Source organism: Myxine glutinosa, chromosome 11 (genome assembly GCF_964187855.1).
Source record: "Myxine glutinosa chromosome 11, kmMyxGlut1.1, whole genome shotgun sequence".
In the NCBI taxonomy this organism is placed as follows: Eukaryota; Metazoa; Chordata; class Myxini; order Myxiniformes; family Myxinidae; genus Myxine; species Myxine glutinosa.
Window position 1 is genome coordinate 83,000,207 of NC_136271.1, and position 18,741 is coordinate 83,018,947.

An 18,741-nucleotide genomic window follows, 5' to 3' on the forward strand; every position below is an offset into this window, starting at 1 on the left:
TTGTCTCGCCTTCCCCACTGGTTCGACCTCCTTTCCCCCAGTCTTTACTATCTGTGGTACATGCTGCGCTGGGTTTGGTGACCACGTTAAGCTGGTTGATATATCGTGGGTGTGGTGGCTGAGGAGATGGAGATACCTGCACACTTCGAACCAGACCCGGTCCGTATTAGGAGAAACAGAAGCAGTTCACGTATGAAACGATGAGCCGATTCAGAACTCCAAGGAGAAATTCCAAGTGAACTTTTATTTTTCATTTCTTGACGCAGATCGTTTAAAGAACGATTCACAAAGATGCATCGAATCCGTTCTGCGTTTGCCTTCCTCTTTGATGTTGTTTCCAGAATGGAACATCAAAGCAAATGATGGAACATTGCTTGAAGCTAGAGCAAGATTTACAACATGGGGACGCCAAACATATTGATGTTTCCGATTTGTTCAGTGAGTTGGATCCAGATTACAAGACAAGTTCCAAAGTGGCCACAACCATAAGATGTTTTGAACTTTGTAAAAGATAACCTCATCGATAATGTCCCCAACAAATTTATTGCTTTCTGCATCCTCTTCACCCTCCCTGTTTCTGTGGCCAATGGTGAGCGAAGCTTTTCCAAGCTAAAGATGATAAAAACATACATTCATTCCTGAATGATGCAAAAACCACTTGTTGGGCTATCCACCTTGTCAATAGAACATGGAATTACACACAAAAAAATCACCTGAAGGGACTTGTGTATATATTTGGGAAGCTGAAAGCATGGAAAGTAAAAGAATAAATTATATAATGATGAACTTTGTTGAAGGAGCGCATAGTATGACATCACGTGATGCATATTGCACATTATTATGAGCATTCCTTAGAGCATGTATCCTGTGAAAAGTGTACTGTCGGGCCTTGGCATTCGCGGGGATACGTTCCTGAAAAATGCCGTGAATGGCGAATCCGCGAATGTCAAGGGGGGGGGGGGGGGGCGGAGGTGACGGTGGAAACGGGGAAAAGTTCCCAGCGGTTCATGGCTCATAAGGGGAAAAAGTTAACAATTTTACGAACACGAATGCACGTGATTACACTTTCCATTAAATGCTTACAAATGAAATTCCAAAAGGTTAGCTCACCCTTTTGCGCAGAGTGTCATGTTACTTTATTTTAACTGCTCGGAGTTTAAGATGGAAGGATGATACGGTATTTTGTATTATCTTACGAAGATAGATGTTGAGGTTAAATTGCATAATTTTAAACGGACTGGTATCACAGCCTTGTTTTAGATTTTTTTATTTATTGTAAAATTCAAAATAAAAGTTCATTTTTACACACCATACCATGAACCACAATATATACACCATATATTACACTTTAATGGTTAAACTAAATAAAACATGAGACACTAAATTAAACAATATATATATATATATATATATATATATATTTTTTTTAACGTTTGTACATGTGTGAAGGAGGGTGTGTGGCAGAGTGGCCCAGGTTGCCTTGAAAGGCTCATTTTGGATTTAGAGGAAGTTTATGGAGGCACGTTGAACGGTGTTTTGAAAATTATGTTATTTGTATGTTGCCTTGAAAGTATGTTTGTATGTTGCCTTTAAAATTATGCCCAGGTTGACTTGAAAGGCCTTTCCAAGCCTCTCCTCAGTGAAAGACACATGAAAGCCCGCTTGGAGTTTGCAAAAAAGCACCTACAGGACTCTCAGACTGTGAGAAACAAGATTCTGTTGTCTGATGAAACCAATATTGAACTGTTTGACTTCCGTCTGGCCACTCTTCCATAAAGTCCAGATCGGTGGAGTGTTGCAGTGATGGTTGTCCTTCTGGAAGTTTCTCCCATCTCCACACAGGATCTCTGGAGCTCAGCCAGAGTGACCAACGTTCTTGGTCACCTCTCTTACCAAGGCCCTTCTCCCCCGATTGCACAGTTTGGCCGGGCGGCCATTTCTAGGAAAAGTACTGGTTGATCCAAACTTCTTCCATTTAAGAATTATGGAGGCCACTGTGCTCTTGGGAACCTTCAATGCAGCAGAATTTTTTGGTAGGCTTCCCAAGATCTGTGCCTCGACACAATCCTGTCTCTGAGCTCTGCAGGCAGTTCCTTCGACCTCATGGCTTGGTTTTTGCTCTGATATGCATTGTCAGCTGTGACACCTTATATAGACATGTGTGTGCCTTTCTAAATCATGTCCAATCAATTGAATTCACCACAGGTGGACTCCAATCAAGGTGTGGAAACATCTCAAAGATGATCAAGATAAATGGGAGACACCTGAGCTAAATTGAAAGTGTCGTAGCAAAGGGTCTGATTACTTATGTCAATGTGATATTTCAGTTTTTTCTTTTTAATAAATTTGCAAAACTTTCTAAAATCCTGTTTTCTCTTTGTCATTATGGGGGTATTGAGTGTAGATTGATGAGGGAAAAATGAATTTAAGCGATTTCAGCATAAGGCTGCAACATAACAGAATGTGAAAAAAGTGAAGGGGTCTGAATACTTTCTGAACTGAATGCACTGTATGTGTATATATATATATATATATATATATATATATATATAATATAATGGTATCTGTAATCTGGTTCTCCAACCAGAGATAACGTTACCGTGTGGCAGGCGGTGCTTATCGCTCCCAGCAAGGTGCAGCAGCAGCTGTATGGGACACCTTGCTGGCGGTTCTCCACTGATGATATGGGGGTCGCATAGTGACTCATATATATATATATATATATATATATATATATATATATATATATATCTATATATATCTATATATATATCTATATATATATATTGTTATGTCGGTAGCGTAGAGATACTTTAGAACAGGTAGGATGTATAAATTAATATGCTCCGGATGTCGGGTAGAATCACCCCATGTAATAAGTACCGGGGTATTTGTTTCGCCCGGATGTCGGATGAAGTTGTATATCTGTCCCCGTCACGAGGGGGCGGGGCATTTTATTTAGCTTTGGGAATAAAGATAAATTATCCCTGTAGCCTGTATGTCTTACCCTATGTGATTTATCCGTTGTCCCTTATGGCACCGCAATAGACACTAGCGCAGGAAATGCCCATTAATTAAACCATAATAAATAATAAAACCAACCGGAAGCCAGTTCTGAGTATGGCCATTTTGACGTACCAGCTACATCGCCACAGAAGACAGGCAGGCCAAAGACACAATCAAGGTGTCAAATCCGAGGAGCCGTGTTTGGCCAGGGTGGAGCAAGAAGGGAAGGCCGAGGAGGGAGCAGAGCGCCGATTGGCAAGGACCACTGATGACATCAGAGGTGGACTGCGCGCTGATAGGTGGAGAGCTGGATAAGGACGTGGTGACCTGTGGGCTTTGGTGGAGAGGGCCGATGGCGTCACGTGTCGGCCAATAAAAGGACTCTGGCCGGCATTTTGTTCTCTTTGGATCCTCCCTCTTTCTTCTCTGAGTCGACTCTGCCACTTGTCTCTTGTGCGCTGACAATTCTCCCCCCTTGACTGCACGTTCTGGACCTCGGCGCTGGCGGTAGTGTGCCGAGACCTTGCTGGGGATTTTGAGGAGGCCGAGTTGTGAACGAGGAGCTGGGAACGAGGAATGGCGTGACAACCCTAGTTCGCTTTGTGCTAGACGGGGCCAGGAGTGAGAGGACGCTCGGTGAGGCCTAGTGGCGCACGAACGGGCAGACTGCGGCCTTCTTCCCGCCAAGCATGGAGCCGCGTCCGGACGGCGAGTTTGAGGCCGACACTATTCCTGACAGGATACTTCAGCCCATTTGAGCAAAGTGCCGTAATTTCACATTATTTTCCAAGTTATTTTATCCCCTCGTCTGTGTTTGTGCCTGGTGTGGGGACGTCCCGTTTAGGACTTTATTTTCACCGTCGTGCTTTTCTTTGTCCCGGCATTCCGTTTTAATAAACCTGTTTATTTTTGTACATTTTAAATCCAGTTCGTGTGAGTTATTTTCTTTGCAGGCTTTGGGACTGCCGGTGCGACAAGTAAGCGTCAGCTTCCTCTTCCCCTTTCTCCCCTCGCATATATAAAATCCGCATTTGGGCATCGTCTTCGGAGTAAAAGTTTGCGTTTGGCCTTCCGTAACTCTCCCGGTGTTAACTCAGGGAGTCACAAGACAATATATATATATATATATATATATATATATATATATATATATATATATATATTGTTACGGATCGCGGATTAGATGTTATTATGGGCCGAGCGGATGGTCCACCGCGACCTAACAGTTCCCCCGATTCTTCCCCAACTCACCCGATTCCACTCGAACGTTGGCCAAATCGCGCTACGCTAAATCAATGATGGAAAGGACACAACGACTGGGATAGATGAAACGACGCAAGGGGTACAGTTCTCAAGCCCTCCGGAGGAGGATATAATTAGTGGTGGAGAAAAGGGGTAGATAAAAGGTAGAGTGAGGTAAAAGACACAGAAGAGATGGGCACTTAGTTACAATCTTATCTTATCCCCGACAGACCACAGACAAACGGAACAAGACTGACTTACACAGGGATTGATGGCAGGGAAGGACAGGTAGTTCGATAGCACAAGGTGCACCTTGGCTCGGGGGCAGGATCAAGCACGGTCCAAAAGATGCAGGGAGGCCTCACAGCGCTCGGAGGGTACGTCTTGCTTGCTCCAAGCTCAGCGCGCATCTGACGTCACCTCCCTCTTCCTGCGCATGCTCAGTGGGGAGTGACATGCCCTCGGCTGGTTGGCTCCGCCCCAGATGGGACCGGTCCACTGCTCCCATTGGGTGCGGGGGTTACCGGGCTCCGCCCTTGACGAGGAGCTGACAGCGAGCCCCTACGTGGTAACCCCGTCGAGCACATGTTTGATGGCGGCTCGTGGGGAAGGCCTCGTGCCCTCCCAACACCCCCTACCAACCAAGCCGGAGTGAGGACGCACACTCCCCGCGCCCGCCGCGCTGTTGTTGTTGTTGTTGTTGTTGTTGTTGTTGTTGTTGTTTCTGAACCGTGAGGAAGAGCTGCAGGGAGGTATTGGGAGGTCCTAAACTTCCTAACGGTGCCATACAATCACATTCTGGTGCAACGAAGGGTCAGAATTAATGGAAACGAATCCTTAACTGACATAGACTAAGAATAACTAGCAAGATGTCCTATAGTTGTCTACGTGAGATGCGGTGAACCTGGGTGCGACATTTAATGGGGGAAATAGGGGGAGGTCGGGTCTACAGAGTGTTGTTTACAGAAAATGGGACTAGGGAATGGGGGATTGGGGATAGTTGGGAAGTATTGAGGAAATAGGGGAATATTTACAAGCGGATATGGATGGATGCAAATCCCATATCCGCAACAATATATATATATATATATATATATATATATATATATATATATATATATATATATATATATATATATATATATATAGTATATATGTGTGTGTGTGTGTGAGAAACTAAGCAACCCTTCAGGTAAAATTATACTGACTTCTTTCCTGGAAGTCCTAGCAGTGTCCATTTGTTTTATATCTCTCCATCCCCCACCCCCCCACCCCTTCCCAAGCCCTCTTCCTCCCACAGATCTCCCGTTGTCTCTGTTCTCTATTGTTGTACTTGTGTGCTTCCCTGTAAAATTATACCGACCTCTTTCCTGGAAGTCCTAGCATTATCCATTTGTTTTACCCCTCTCCCCCATACTCCCACCCCCCCCCCCCTTCCCATGCCCACCCCAAGCCCTCTCCTTCCCACAGATCTCCCGATGTCCCTGTTCTCTATTGTTGTACTTGTGCTTCCCTCTCTCTCCCCACCTTGTCTCCCGCTCCCTTTATTATATGTTTTATGTGTCCGTTTATCTTTTTTTGTCATTAATTTTGGCTCTTACACGAGTCTCTATCTGGTATACCAAAAAAAAACAAAAAAACCCCACTCACCACGTCATATCCCATCTATAACCTTCTCCATTCCATACTCTCCCGATGCAGACATTTTTGTGGCTCGGTGAACCAGGCTCTTTCCTTAAACAGAAAATACAAACAGTATTAACCTGAGATACCTACCCATAGGTGAAAAGGGATAATCAACAAAGTACCAAGTAGGTCTTTGGGTGGATGGAAAATGTTTTTGAGCCCATGAAAAAAATGTGAATATGCAGAGCACAGGCCTGCAAATGTAGAAACAGGTCACAATGTATGAAGCGCGAATACGTGGGGTCCGCGAATGTCAGAATCACGAATGTTGGCTGCTGGCAGGTTAACAGTGTCAAGATTAGCTTTTTTCATGTGAAATAAATCTGTAATTATAAATGCAGACGTTTTATTTGTACTAATGCACAATATGCATTTTCGACAGTTAATAGTGGCTCCCGGAGGGAGTGTGGGGCTATGGAGGGGGGCAATGACGAAGGTTCACCTGGGGCGCCTAATATCCTTGCACCCACCAGGCCTGAACATATTACCTCTTTTGGAACGCTATCATGTTTTCTCCAGATTCACACACCCACACTATAATTTACTATTCCCTGTGAAATTATTTCGCCTGTTTCTGCTTCAGGATGAACATAACATGTTGTTCTCCTACCTTTTTTCTGCTCTGGGTTTTTTGCTCTTTTTTTTCTACCTGGCATAAACCAAATCTGCATCCCATCAATTCTAAGCAACTCTCTTGAACACCTTCTCCATTAGCTTGAACTCATGTAATACAGACCCTTCATACCATACCCTTTAGCTTCCAATATATCACCAAAAACACTATGGCGGCTCATTAGTGCCTTTCATGGAATCACCTTACAATATAAAATCCTACACAGATTATGCTGTCTCACCCACGGGCTAGGTCTGACATTTGACTGTTCAGGTACGGGTGATAATTGGCCTACTCCTCTAAAAAACATGGTGGGATCTTTCATCATTCACTGACTAATGCTAGCAGATGGGGCACCATCCAGGACGCGATCAAAGGAACAGTGCACTTCGTGATGTACCGCTCTGTGTACGAAACAACAAAATCCAATAGCTTATAGTCCGGTCGATCAAACCCAGACGAGGCAGCTCAAAGGTAAGTGTTTTACTCCTGCACCTTCCATCATGCTCGGTGGGGAATATCCAGTATATCTAATAATTTAAAAGATTCCCACTTTACATCCTCATGAAAAATAATGTACTGTTAGGCAGTAAATGGCACTTAAATTATTTCTCCATGAAGTTCTGTGTAGGCCACCATGTCTCGGCCCTGATTTTTAACAGCACAGGAACCATTGACCTTTTCTGACATGAGGATGTGAAGTGAAAAATTTGATAATGATTCGATCGAATAATAATTTCCAAAATTGCCTCATGTTTCACTTTCAGTACCAGACATTACATCCGATTGTTAGACATTCTCCCTTTCTTGCAGCTCATGAGACATTTATAAAACTGCAATTAGAAAAGCATTGCAAATGGTGGGTTTTTATTCCCGTTAAATTTGGCACATAATTGCAATAGTTTGTGAAATGGATTGAAAAGGATTTGAAATCATGAGAGAAATGCAGCAAAATGTCAATTGAGTAATTTTTACCATTAAGCCTTTCTCCGTGGAATGAAAGTGCTGCCAAACCTATTGACATTGCATTGTATTGATTTTAATTACAATCCTTTGCAATATGCCTTTCATGTCCGCTCCGCCATGTCAGAAGAAGCGCCAATTAGCTTTGATGGATTTTACTCCCAGTGAGGATCTTGTGGAGAACACAAGCACACATCAACACCATGCCACATCGACCTGACAACTTATTTTCGGCCCACACACTTTATTTTCCCACTATTTTTACTGCAACTATGATTACTACGACCACTACTGCACTAATTATTCCCACTTTCGTGTGGGTTCGGCCAGGAAATTTTTTTGGCGCAAGTCATTTTGGCTCGACCAGCCGGCCACGATTGACGTACAACTGATTCAGGGTACTAAACCCTGAAAGGGAAAAAATTTTCAGGGTACTAAACTGATAACTGAATAAATAAATAAAATATTAAATAATATTATAATTTATTATAATTACAATAATATTATAATATTATTATTCATAATCAATATGAATAATAATAATATGAAAACATGATAATCATTATAATAATCAATTTATTGTATTTTTATTAATATTTTATTAAAATATTAATAAAAAATAAAATAAATAAATCATAACAATATTCATCAAAAAGACACCTTGGTATATTTAACACCCACTGCCTAATGCTGGCAGAGAAGACACCAGGCTTAATGTACATTGAGAGATGCACACTTTTTGATGCCACACCTTGCTTGCTGGAGCACCAGTTCAATATAGTCGGTCCTGGGATCGAACACGGACAAAACAGCACCAAGGTAGGTGCGCAATCTCTGTGTCATCCTGTCCAGCCAAAAGGTTAATTTTTACATCATAAGCCAGCGCCAGAGGGCCCTTCCCCAGGTAGGTTAGGGTAAGGAGCAGGTAAGCTCGGGAGACAACTACAGTGGTGGAGGTGTGCAGGTGAGCGGACCTGCTGGGAGCGCCACACGACGCAGCCCTGAAATTGTGCGAGGGCACAGGGAGTAGAATCGGGGGAGTGAGACCCCAAATTGGTGAGCACCACAGTTTGGTCAATGGGAGTTCGGTTCTTAGAACCACATAGAGCAAAAATGGCCAATGGTTTTGCAGGGAAAGACCCCGGATAGAGTAAAAGTGTTAAAGTCATTTAGAAGGTAGTTAGGATTGAAAGTCTCTTCGCACCATCCGCATCCACTCACCAAGGTGACAGGACTCCACACCACCGTTTTTTGCAAATGTCTGGTATGTAAGACGCATGATGACGTGGGGGTGACATTGTGCTCATTGTTCCATCTCTTCCTCCTTATGAGGGATTGATGGTAAATTCGGAATAAAGGGATTAATGAGAAATTGGGATTGATGACGAATTTGGTATAGAGGGGAGATATGGGGAAGACAAGACGTAGTGATGGATTTGTAAATTGTGTAAATGCGGGGTAAGGGCAAGGGTAGATTAGGTGACAGGGGGGGACGTACGGTAGGGACGAGCTTTCTTGGCTCACTCTCCTGCGCACCTCACCTCTGCATTACCTTGTGTTGATGTGTACCCTTGCGATCTTGCCCCGCTGCTTGCTTGTCCTCCTTCCCCCACTCATGGATTTGCTTCTTTTGGGCCCGGGGGGAGTGCGCAGGTGCCCACAGTTGTGTGCCCGCACCCTCGCTGCTGCCTGCCTGGACCGGTACCACACTTATGGACCGGACCGCACGTTGTTGTGGCCGAGCACCACCATATGGACCACAGGTCTGTGGCCGAGCACCACATTCATGGACCCCACGTTTTGCGGCCTGGCACCTCTGCTGGGGACCGGCCATTGTGGCCAGGGAGATCTTGCTTGTGGACCACGGTTGAGGTGGCACCTAAGCCATGCAGGTGGACCACCCTTAGTTGGCCCCTGCTGGCCATAATTAAAAAGTGGACGCGTTTTGTGCCCTTTTTGTTTATGATTAAATAGGCTGCAAGCAAAGAAGTCATCCAGAACCATCGGCCCAGCAGAGAAGACGTCGCAAGGCATCATTATTCTCGAAGTGTATGGCTGTGCACCGGATGGTGCTTTTGGTGCTTTTTGTGCATTTTGGTGCTTTGGTGTTTATTGGTGCTGGCAGTATCGGTGCAGTGCAGTGTATGCCTTTCCTCTTTTTAAAAGATCTTCTTTTTGTTTCCCAAAAGACAGGTCCTGGGTTCGCGTGTAAATACCAAGTAGTGTTCTTGTAAATAATGCTCCCCACCGTCAATGTTTAGCTTGAGAATTAATTCCGTGATTCGGTTATTCTGTGGGCGTGAGTCTGATAGATAGAATACAATGCAGCAGGCGGGACATACTTGGTTGTTTTAAAAATGTCGCACTCAGGGTGAAGTTCATAGTAGAGGGTTACCACACCCGAGTGTCACACTAAGTTAAAGTTATGTCGGGCCGGGACGGCCCTGGAGGAAATGAGGGTGCTGTGTTGCGGTTTTTAGAACTCTCCACTTTGTAAATATTGTAATAATTCCTTATAAATAATCCCCTGTAAATATTCCCATTTTTGGTGTAAAAGGTCAAAGGTCGCACCCTAGTTAGGTCCTATTGCAACACGTAGGACACCATAGGCTTTTTCTTTAGTTATTTCATTAGTATGTGTTTCAGGTAAGGATCTGTTCCCAATAGTTGAATCTGCGTTGTATTAATTAAATAAGAGTAGGCCCCCCTTGTCAATTCATATTGCGGCGTAGCCTTCCTCCAAATTGTGTTCCTGGGCTTGCCAGTAGCGTTCGCTGCCTGGCTCAGCCGCCATTGAACACGAGGTCAGGCTTGGAGAAGAAGGGGGCGGGGCGGCAAGAACGAGGTGTGGCCACGTCAACTCACCACCAGGGCATGGCCAGTAAGCCCCCACCAGCCAACCAAGGCTGAGGTGAGCTCGTTAATAGGCGTGGCTCGATGAAGCGCGGCTTGATTTCTAAGTGGGTTATAAAAGGGCAAGCGCCAAGCCCTCTCGAGAGATGCACGAGGGGAGGCCATTGATAACGGACTGCGCCGGGGGATGCTGATTGTGAACGAACTGCACGGGGAGCGCTCGATTGATTGTCACGTTGTTGGAGCGACCTGCACGAGGGTACCCTCTGAGACGAACGTTGGGAGAGAGAGAGTTGGCACAAAGATTATGTATGCGGCATCCCAGTCCCCCGCATAATTATAAGGTCCGGTTGCACGCCAACGACACGCGAAGCTGCCTGCCATTCTTCGCGGTGGACCCAGAGCCTGGAACCATCTGCTTGGACCCTTCTCTTCCTTCCCACCACCACAACCCCATTAGTGTAAGTGTGTTTGTATTGTCCTTGGCGTGTGATAATATAAGACTGTTTAAGGCTGCCCTGTGTCACTGCTTCTTCTTCTTCTTGTATATTCCATTCTTTCATTTCCTCTTCGGGTTTCTTGTACATAATTAATAAATTATATTTGTTCTTGCTGTACTTTGGTTCCTCTCATCCGATCACTTGCATCCTGTCCCCAATTGAATATTGGTGGCACGATATAGGAACCGCTATAATCGGGTTTAGACTGCCGCTAACGGCTCGAGCTTCGGATTGCTAAACCGCTCGGCAAAATCCCATCTTGTCCGTGGCTCGGGCAGAAGTATCGCCCTGCTTCCAACAGGAAGGAGCGCGGTATCTTCTAGGACTCGGACGGCCAGCTTAATAGACGAGGGGATTAAACCCCCCTCGGTAAGGGGAGCGCCGTAAACCGAGATCCGCAACAATATATATATATATATATATATATATATATATATATATATATGGAGAGAACAGGAGGAGAGACATATATATATATATATATATATATATATATATATATATATATATATATATATATATATATATATATATATACATATACATATATATATATATATATATATATATATATATATATATATATATATATATATATATATATATATATATATATATATATATTGTTGCGGATCTCGGTTTACGGCGCTCCCCTTACCAAGGGGGGTTTAATCCCCATGTCTATTAAGCTGGCCGTCCGAGTCCGAGAAGATATATATATATACACACATATATGCGTTCGCCTTTCAGCTATCTGTTCCTTAGATTGATACTTTTTCAAAACTGAATTTGAGAGCTAAATTCTGTGGGGTATCACATCTGAGTGACTAAAAGTACTGTCTGTTGTTGTGCTCGCACCTGCGGCATTGTATGATAGAGGGCACTGCCGTTTAGAAGGCTATTAAGCCAGCTGTTTCCTCTGCTGCAATGTTGATTTTAAAGATTGTGTTGTCTCTTTCACAAGAGTAGGTCAGGTGTTAACCTGACCTCTTTCCCTCACTATCACCTTTCCTGCTCTGTAATGGCTGTGGTTGTTTCACGAGGCATGTGAGAAACCGACTGTTCGACAGATCAGTCAGTAATATCTGATGCTAGACTTGCTTTAGCTGTTTGTGACCAACTCCCTCTAAAAAGAAATTGACAAAGATTGAGGCTTATGGAAGAGTGGGATGACAATGGGTAAAAAGACAATGAACTGACAATCGGGCAACATCTGGACATAAGCAGGGGGTGAATGAACAGGAGGAGAGACAGAATGTAGGGGATGAAACACAGTAACCTGCAAGTAATATGGTTGAATTAAGTTGGGTTAATGGGAGTATAATTTACCATAGACGGGAGTGTGGGATGATGTGAGATGGTGATGCATGGCCCATGTGAAGCCCCGAAGGGAAGAAGTATATTGCACAGCCTTAGGAAGGCCTTGTTTTAATAACCGATCCAGTGGCTTGGCCCACACAAAAATGTGTCGCCCAAGATGTCAAAGTGACATCCTTATTTTATCTGTGGACTTGTCTTTCGATTGAACCCGAGTTGACTGGAACTACTGGTTCTGTCTCAACTTAATCTATCTCCCAGTTCACTGAACACTAATGGCTCTTTCCCACTGCACACTACTCATCTTTGGAAATGCGCATTTCATACTTGTTCAGATCTCTCCCACGAAAGCCGGAAGGGTATAATTTATCAGTTTTTTGTTTCGTCATCGTATTGTAGACCCACTTTTGATACAATTTGCCTTGGTAGCCTTCAACATTTCAACTTCACTTTTGTCTTTCATCGCACTACATTCAATGATATTGAAAATGGCTGGTTTTAGTGCATCGCACTTTAATGAAACGACAACTTTTTTATCAGATAATTGCAGGCGTGGACATCTCGAGAGTATTGAGTATACCCTTTGGCTCATTTCAAATAGATTGCATTATGATTCCATCTCGTGGGTAATTCAATTACACGCGATCTAAGTATGCAAGGTTTGGACTCCGCGTGCAAAAGTAGAAGCGAAAGGGTTGCTACTGGCATGGCTTTGTGTTTCAGGCTGACGGGCACAAACCTGCCCGCTCCAGTCATCAGCAGCAGGAACTGGATGAGGTTGCGCTTTAAGTCAGACCAGGACCATCAACAGCAAGGCTTTCATGCCCACTACCAGGGTATGTGGCCCTTGACACTGCATGTTGCATATCCATATTGAAGCGATACTCTTCAGCCTGTGACACACATACTACTGGAGGTTACAAATTGTATTAAAAATTTACCTGAAACAATTAACCTTCCCCATTGAGGGCTGACCTTTAATCCAGTATGCATCAAATGGTAACGAATTGTGACAATGTGACATCATGACGTATCAGGCATTCCCCTCGGTTCCATCTCGCTGTGCGATGACATATATATATATATATCACATACATACATACATACATACATACATACACATACATACATACAGTCACATGAAAAAGTAAGTACACCCCATGTAAAGTTTTGACTTTTTCAACATATTTCAACATACAGCTATTTGATCTTCATTTCAACAATATTGATAGATAAAGGTGATATAATATAACAAATATCATGAAACATTTACATTTTGTAGTCCATTGTATAATTTAAATAAACATAAATGCAAATTTCGCATGTGGAAAAAGTAAGTACACCCCTACATTTAACACTACTTCAAATACCTAAAATTAGAATCAGGTGCACCAGCTCATATGCAAATGATTAGAACATCGTTAGAGAGGATCTTGGAGGAACCTGTCTTATTTAAACCTCAGACATTTAGTTTGGTTTGTTCTTTGTTGTTGAAGTGTGCGGCATCACCATGCCTAGATCAAAAGAGCTCTCTGAGGCCTTCAGAAAGAAGGTTACAGATGCCTACGAGTCTGGGAATGGATTTAAAAAGATCTCCAAACAATTTGAAATCAATCATTCGACAGTCCGGAAGATCATCTACAAGTGGAGAAGATTCCAAACAACTGCCAACTTGTTCAGGCCAGGCCACCCCAGCAAGTTCAGCCCGAGAGCAGACCGCAAGATGCTGAAAGAAGTCTCGAAGAACCCCAGAATGTCATCACCGGACCTACAGGTAGCTCTTGCCATTGTTGATGTCAAAGTGCATGAGTCTACCATTAGAAAGGGGCTGCACAAATTTGATCTACATGGGAGGTGTGCCAGGAGGAAACCTTTGCTGTCCAGAAAGAACATCAGGGCAAGACAAGTTTGCCAATGAACACCTCGGCAAAGACCAGCACTTCTGGAACAATGTGCTCTGGACAGATGAGTCAAAGGTAGAGCTATTTGGCCACAGTACCAGAAGACATGTTTGGCGAAAACCAAAGACAGCATTTGACCACAAGAACCTGATACCAACTGTAAAGCATGGTGGTGGAAATATTATGGTTTGGGGCAGCTTTGCTGCATCAGGGCCTGGGCAGCTCACCATCATATAATCCACTATGAATTCTTCATTGTACCAGAGGGTGCTTGAGGATAATGTGAGGCCATCTGTCGGAAAGTTGAAGCTCAACCGAAGGTGAACCTTGCAACATGACAATGACCCTAAACATACCAGTAAATCCACCAAGGAATGGCTGAAAAGAAAGAAATGGGGGGTTCTGGAATGGCCAAGTCAAAGCCCGGATCTAAATCCCATCGAGATGTTGTGGGGGGATTTGAAACGAGCTGTGCATGCACGAAACCCCTCATATATCGCACAGCTGAAAGAATTCTGCATGGAGGAGTGGGCAAAAATTTCTCCCAGTCGATGTCAGACTGGTAGACAGTTATAAGAAATGCCTACTTGAGGTTGTTTCTGCCAAAGGGGGCAATACCACCTATTCGAGCCAAGGGTGTACTCACTTTTTCCACATGCGAAATTTGCATTTATGTTTATTTAAATTATACAATGGACTACAAAATGTAAATGTTTCATGATATTTGTTATATTATATCACCTTTATCTATCAATATTGTTGAAATGAAGATCAAATAGCTGTATGTTGAAATATGTTGAAAAAGTCAAAACTTTACATGGGGTGTACTCAATGAATATATATATATATATATATATATATATTGTGAGAAACCCCCGGTGAAACCACCTTTGTTCTCACCCAAATGAGTGCCCCGCCCACCACTGACGTAACCTCCTTGGAGCCTCACGCGATTGGGAGGCGAGTCGGGACGTGATTGGTGGAGGGTCAGAGAGCGCGGCCGCCATCTGATGATACGGACGCAGCTCGGAGGTTCGAGGCCTCGAGGCGAGGGAACTTTCGTTACGCCTCACGACAGCGAGTTGTGCTGATCGTTTATAGTTATGGATTGTACGAGTGAGTGATTCCGGAAGAGAACGAGTGATTCCCGGAGATCGTAGATTGGAACTGTGAGTCCTATATTGCCTGCTTCGTGTTGGAGCTCCTGGCCGACCGTTCCTGGCGGCCTTGTGTGGTATTCCATCCTGGTATCCTTCGAGTCCCGGAGCTCGTCGATTGGAGCCGCGAGGATCTTACCTGCGTCTTGTTGGAGCGTCTGTGGCCGACCGTTCCTGCAGGCTTGTGCAGCCTATTCCATTTGTTACCTTTCATGGTTTTTGTGATCGAGCCAATAAAGCATCGTGCCTTACCCCTAGAAGGCCGATTAAAACACAATTGTGTTGATTACGTCTCTTTTGTCCACTCCGTGGATTACTTGAAGCCCGGACATTCACGTCCGTATTCCGTGCTGGGAACATTTACCAGGCGGGATCGCGACAATATATATATATATATATATATATATATATATATATATATATATATACATATATATATATACATATATATATATGTATATATATATATATATATATATATATATATATATATATATATATATATATATATATATATATATATATATATATATATATATATATATATATATATATATATATATATATATATACAGTGGAACCTTGACTTACGAGTTTAATTCCTTCTGTGACCGAGCTCGTAACTCAAATTGCTCGTTTCTCAAATCAAATTTCCCCATTAAAATGCATTGAAATGCTATTAATCCGTTCCAGCCCGCCAAAAACCACACCAATTTTTTTTTTAATATACAGTATATATAAAAATATCTCGCGCTTTATATTTCACCTGTATGCAGCATACAAGTTGGCAGGATGGCCTGGACTGGAGGTACGCACACTTGACTCTAAAGTCTAAACTGTCCAGCCTGGGTTTGAATCCCGACCCAGCTATAACCTGTCATGGGTGAATCACAGGCAGGGTGATTCATCAATGTGTGTACCGCTAAACTGGGCGCCCCGTTTGCGTCCCATTAGTTGTTGGATGTTAAGGATCTCACCGTGTTTTCCACAAAGAGAAGGCGAGCTATCGCCGGCACTCTGAACAAGTTGTGGCCTGGCATGGCATGAACATGAAAACATGAACATGAACATGAAATGTTCGACATGAACATGAAATTTTCCAAAATAACCAAAATGCGAAAACAAAAATGCAGCGCTATACGGCAGAGATACTGTACTTGCACGGCAAGATAACCACGTGACCGGAACCCACCTGGCGGCGTAAACTCAAAATAACCAACATGCGAAAACAAAAATGCAGCGCTATACGACAGAGATACTGTACTTGCACGGCAAGATAACCACGTGACCGGGTGGCGAAAGCTCGTAACTCAGATCTCGGCTCGCATCTCAAAGCAATAAACCGCCCGAGCGACGGCTCGTATCTCGGAAAACTCGTAAGTTGGGGCACTCGTAAGTCAAGGTTCCACTGTATATATATATATATATATATATATATATATATATATATATATATATATATATATATATATATATATATATATATATATATATATATATAATCGTTAGATTAAATAAGACGCGGACGTAGCTTCAGGACGTCGATCTTTAATTGTCGACAAGCTTTCGACCAACAAAGGTCTTCTTCTGAGTCAGCCCCAAGTTCAACGGAAGGCTTCACCGGCTTCACTAGTTATCGCGGTAACCGGCTTCCGTTGAACTTGGGGCTGACTCAGAAGAAGACCTTTGTTGGTCGAAAGCTTGTCGACAATTAAAGATCGACGTCCTGAAGCTACGTCCGCGTCTTATTTAATCTAACGATTATATATTCAATACAAATGAGACGCCCTGCTCGTACTTTGGAGTTTCTACTATTTCTTACAGTTATATATATATATATATATATATATATATATATATATATATATATATATATATATATATATATATATATATATATATATATATTTATAGTGTTGCAGCTGCTGCAGTGTGCATATGTTGACTTACATGATAGCATTTTGTAAGTCTTGTTGTGGTTTTTTGTCCTATCTCAGTCAAGAGAGCTATTGATTTGAAGTCACGAGGTGTCAAACTCCCACCAAGCAAAGATGTCAGCCAAAAGCAACCTGTCGGTAAGACACATATCGATCTGTTGGACACAGTGCATTTAATTAAAAGTGGAGTGTCATTATTGTGAGCAGACGTTTAGCTGCACAGCTTTAATTTTGGGTAATTTGTACCTCTGTCGCTTAATGATCTTTAATGTTTCTCCATGTCTCTGATGCCACGTTCTTTACAACACATCCCCTAATGACCACTAGTCAATGAGGGTGGCATAACCCTGGCATCAAACCACTGCCCAGATCCTGGAGTTCCAGATTATGGATCACGTACAGGAGATGACTTCAGGTAAGTGGTTTCAAAACTACTTTTGACAATACAAATGTCTTCCAAATTTAAGTTACACTCAAACAATCAAGGAAGTTGTCAATTTGCTTGCAGAATCTATCTTGTACACTAATAGAGATCTTTGTACATTGTACCCATGTATACAGCTTGTACAAGTTGATGAGCAATTCAGTTAGTCCACAGAATGTGTATTTCCCGGTCACATTGGTAATCATTTACTGGTTGACTCTTAAACTTCATTGAGAATAGGCTAACACCTCCAGCTTGTTTGCTCTGCAGGTAACCCATTCCTGGACTTGTGGTTAACTCTGAATGACCAGTAGCTGATTGTACAAAAACACTGATTTGATTTGTAAATGTGTCCCACTGTTATCCCTCAATACACTGATTTGTAGAAAAACAGTACAAAAACAATGTAATTGAACTGTTAGTAAGCGATTTGAGATTTTGCTTCTAAATGAAAAGTGCTATATAAGAAATTTATTGATAATGTGCTTGCCTTTGAGTCGCATGGTGTCAGATTGATCCCTGAAAACAAAAATTCAAAATTAACGAAAATCTTCCATTTTTATGCTGTGACAGGAGATGACGGGGGTACTGCATCTTGGAGCATTGCTTCCAATAGGAAGTAAAGCCGCCTGTCCCGGCTGCATTTAGTTTGTAGCTGTTAATAAACTCGCACCAGCTCTTAAAAGTGTGCCATTCTGTACTTGAACCTTCTCTGAATTCCCTGCCAGGAGTTAAATGTGAAATGTTGAGCCAGATTAAGTTACCCATAAAAATGGGATTAGTACATATGAGGTGTGTAAATTGCAAAGTTAATTGGGTGCAGATATGGCACATGCTTGATGGCTTACTCAATCAAGTGAATAGGTTTCATTGTGTTGTAACAAGAATGACTGCAATGTGCTCACAACCATCAAAATCTGGTGACGGGCCGATTGGGAAACGCACATTTAAATCACTTTTAAAAGATAAACAGCCAATTGGGGAACACACATTTAATGCACTGTTAATGCATTAACTCGACACCTCTTGTCCATGTCACCATCCCCACGGTTATATCAGACCTAGCTGATTCATCACATCGTCACAGATTGCTTGACCCCAATATGTGGCCGTTCAAAAATTACGTAACGCTATATTATTTT

General features: G+C 42.8%; 1 protein-coding gene across 1 annotated transcript in view; it reads left to right on the plus strand.

Annotated features, from left to right (window-relative positions):
* Positions 1 to 18,741, plus strand: part of CSMD3 (CUB and Sushi multiple domains 3) — a 1,283,181-nt gene that overhangs the window by 604,008 nt on the left and 660,432 nt on the right. The window contains 3 exon segments of the mRNA XM_068130918.2: positions 12,904 to 13,016; positions 17,236 to 17,313; positions 17,503 to 17,590. Coding sequence (XP_067987019.2) covers positions 12,904 to 13,016; positions 17,236 to 17,313; positions 17,503 to 17,590 — 279 coding nt within the window.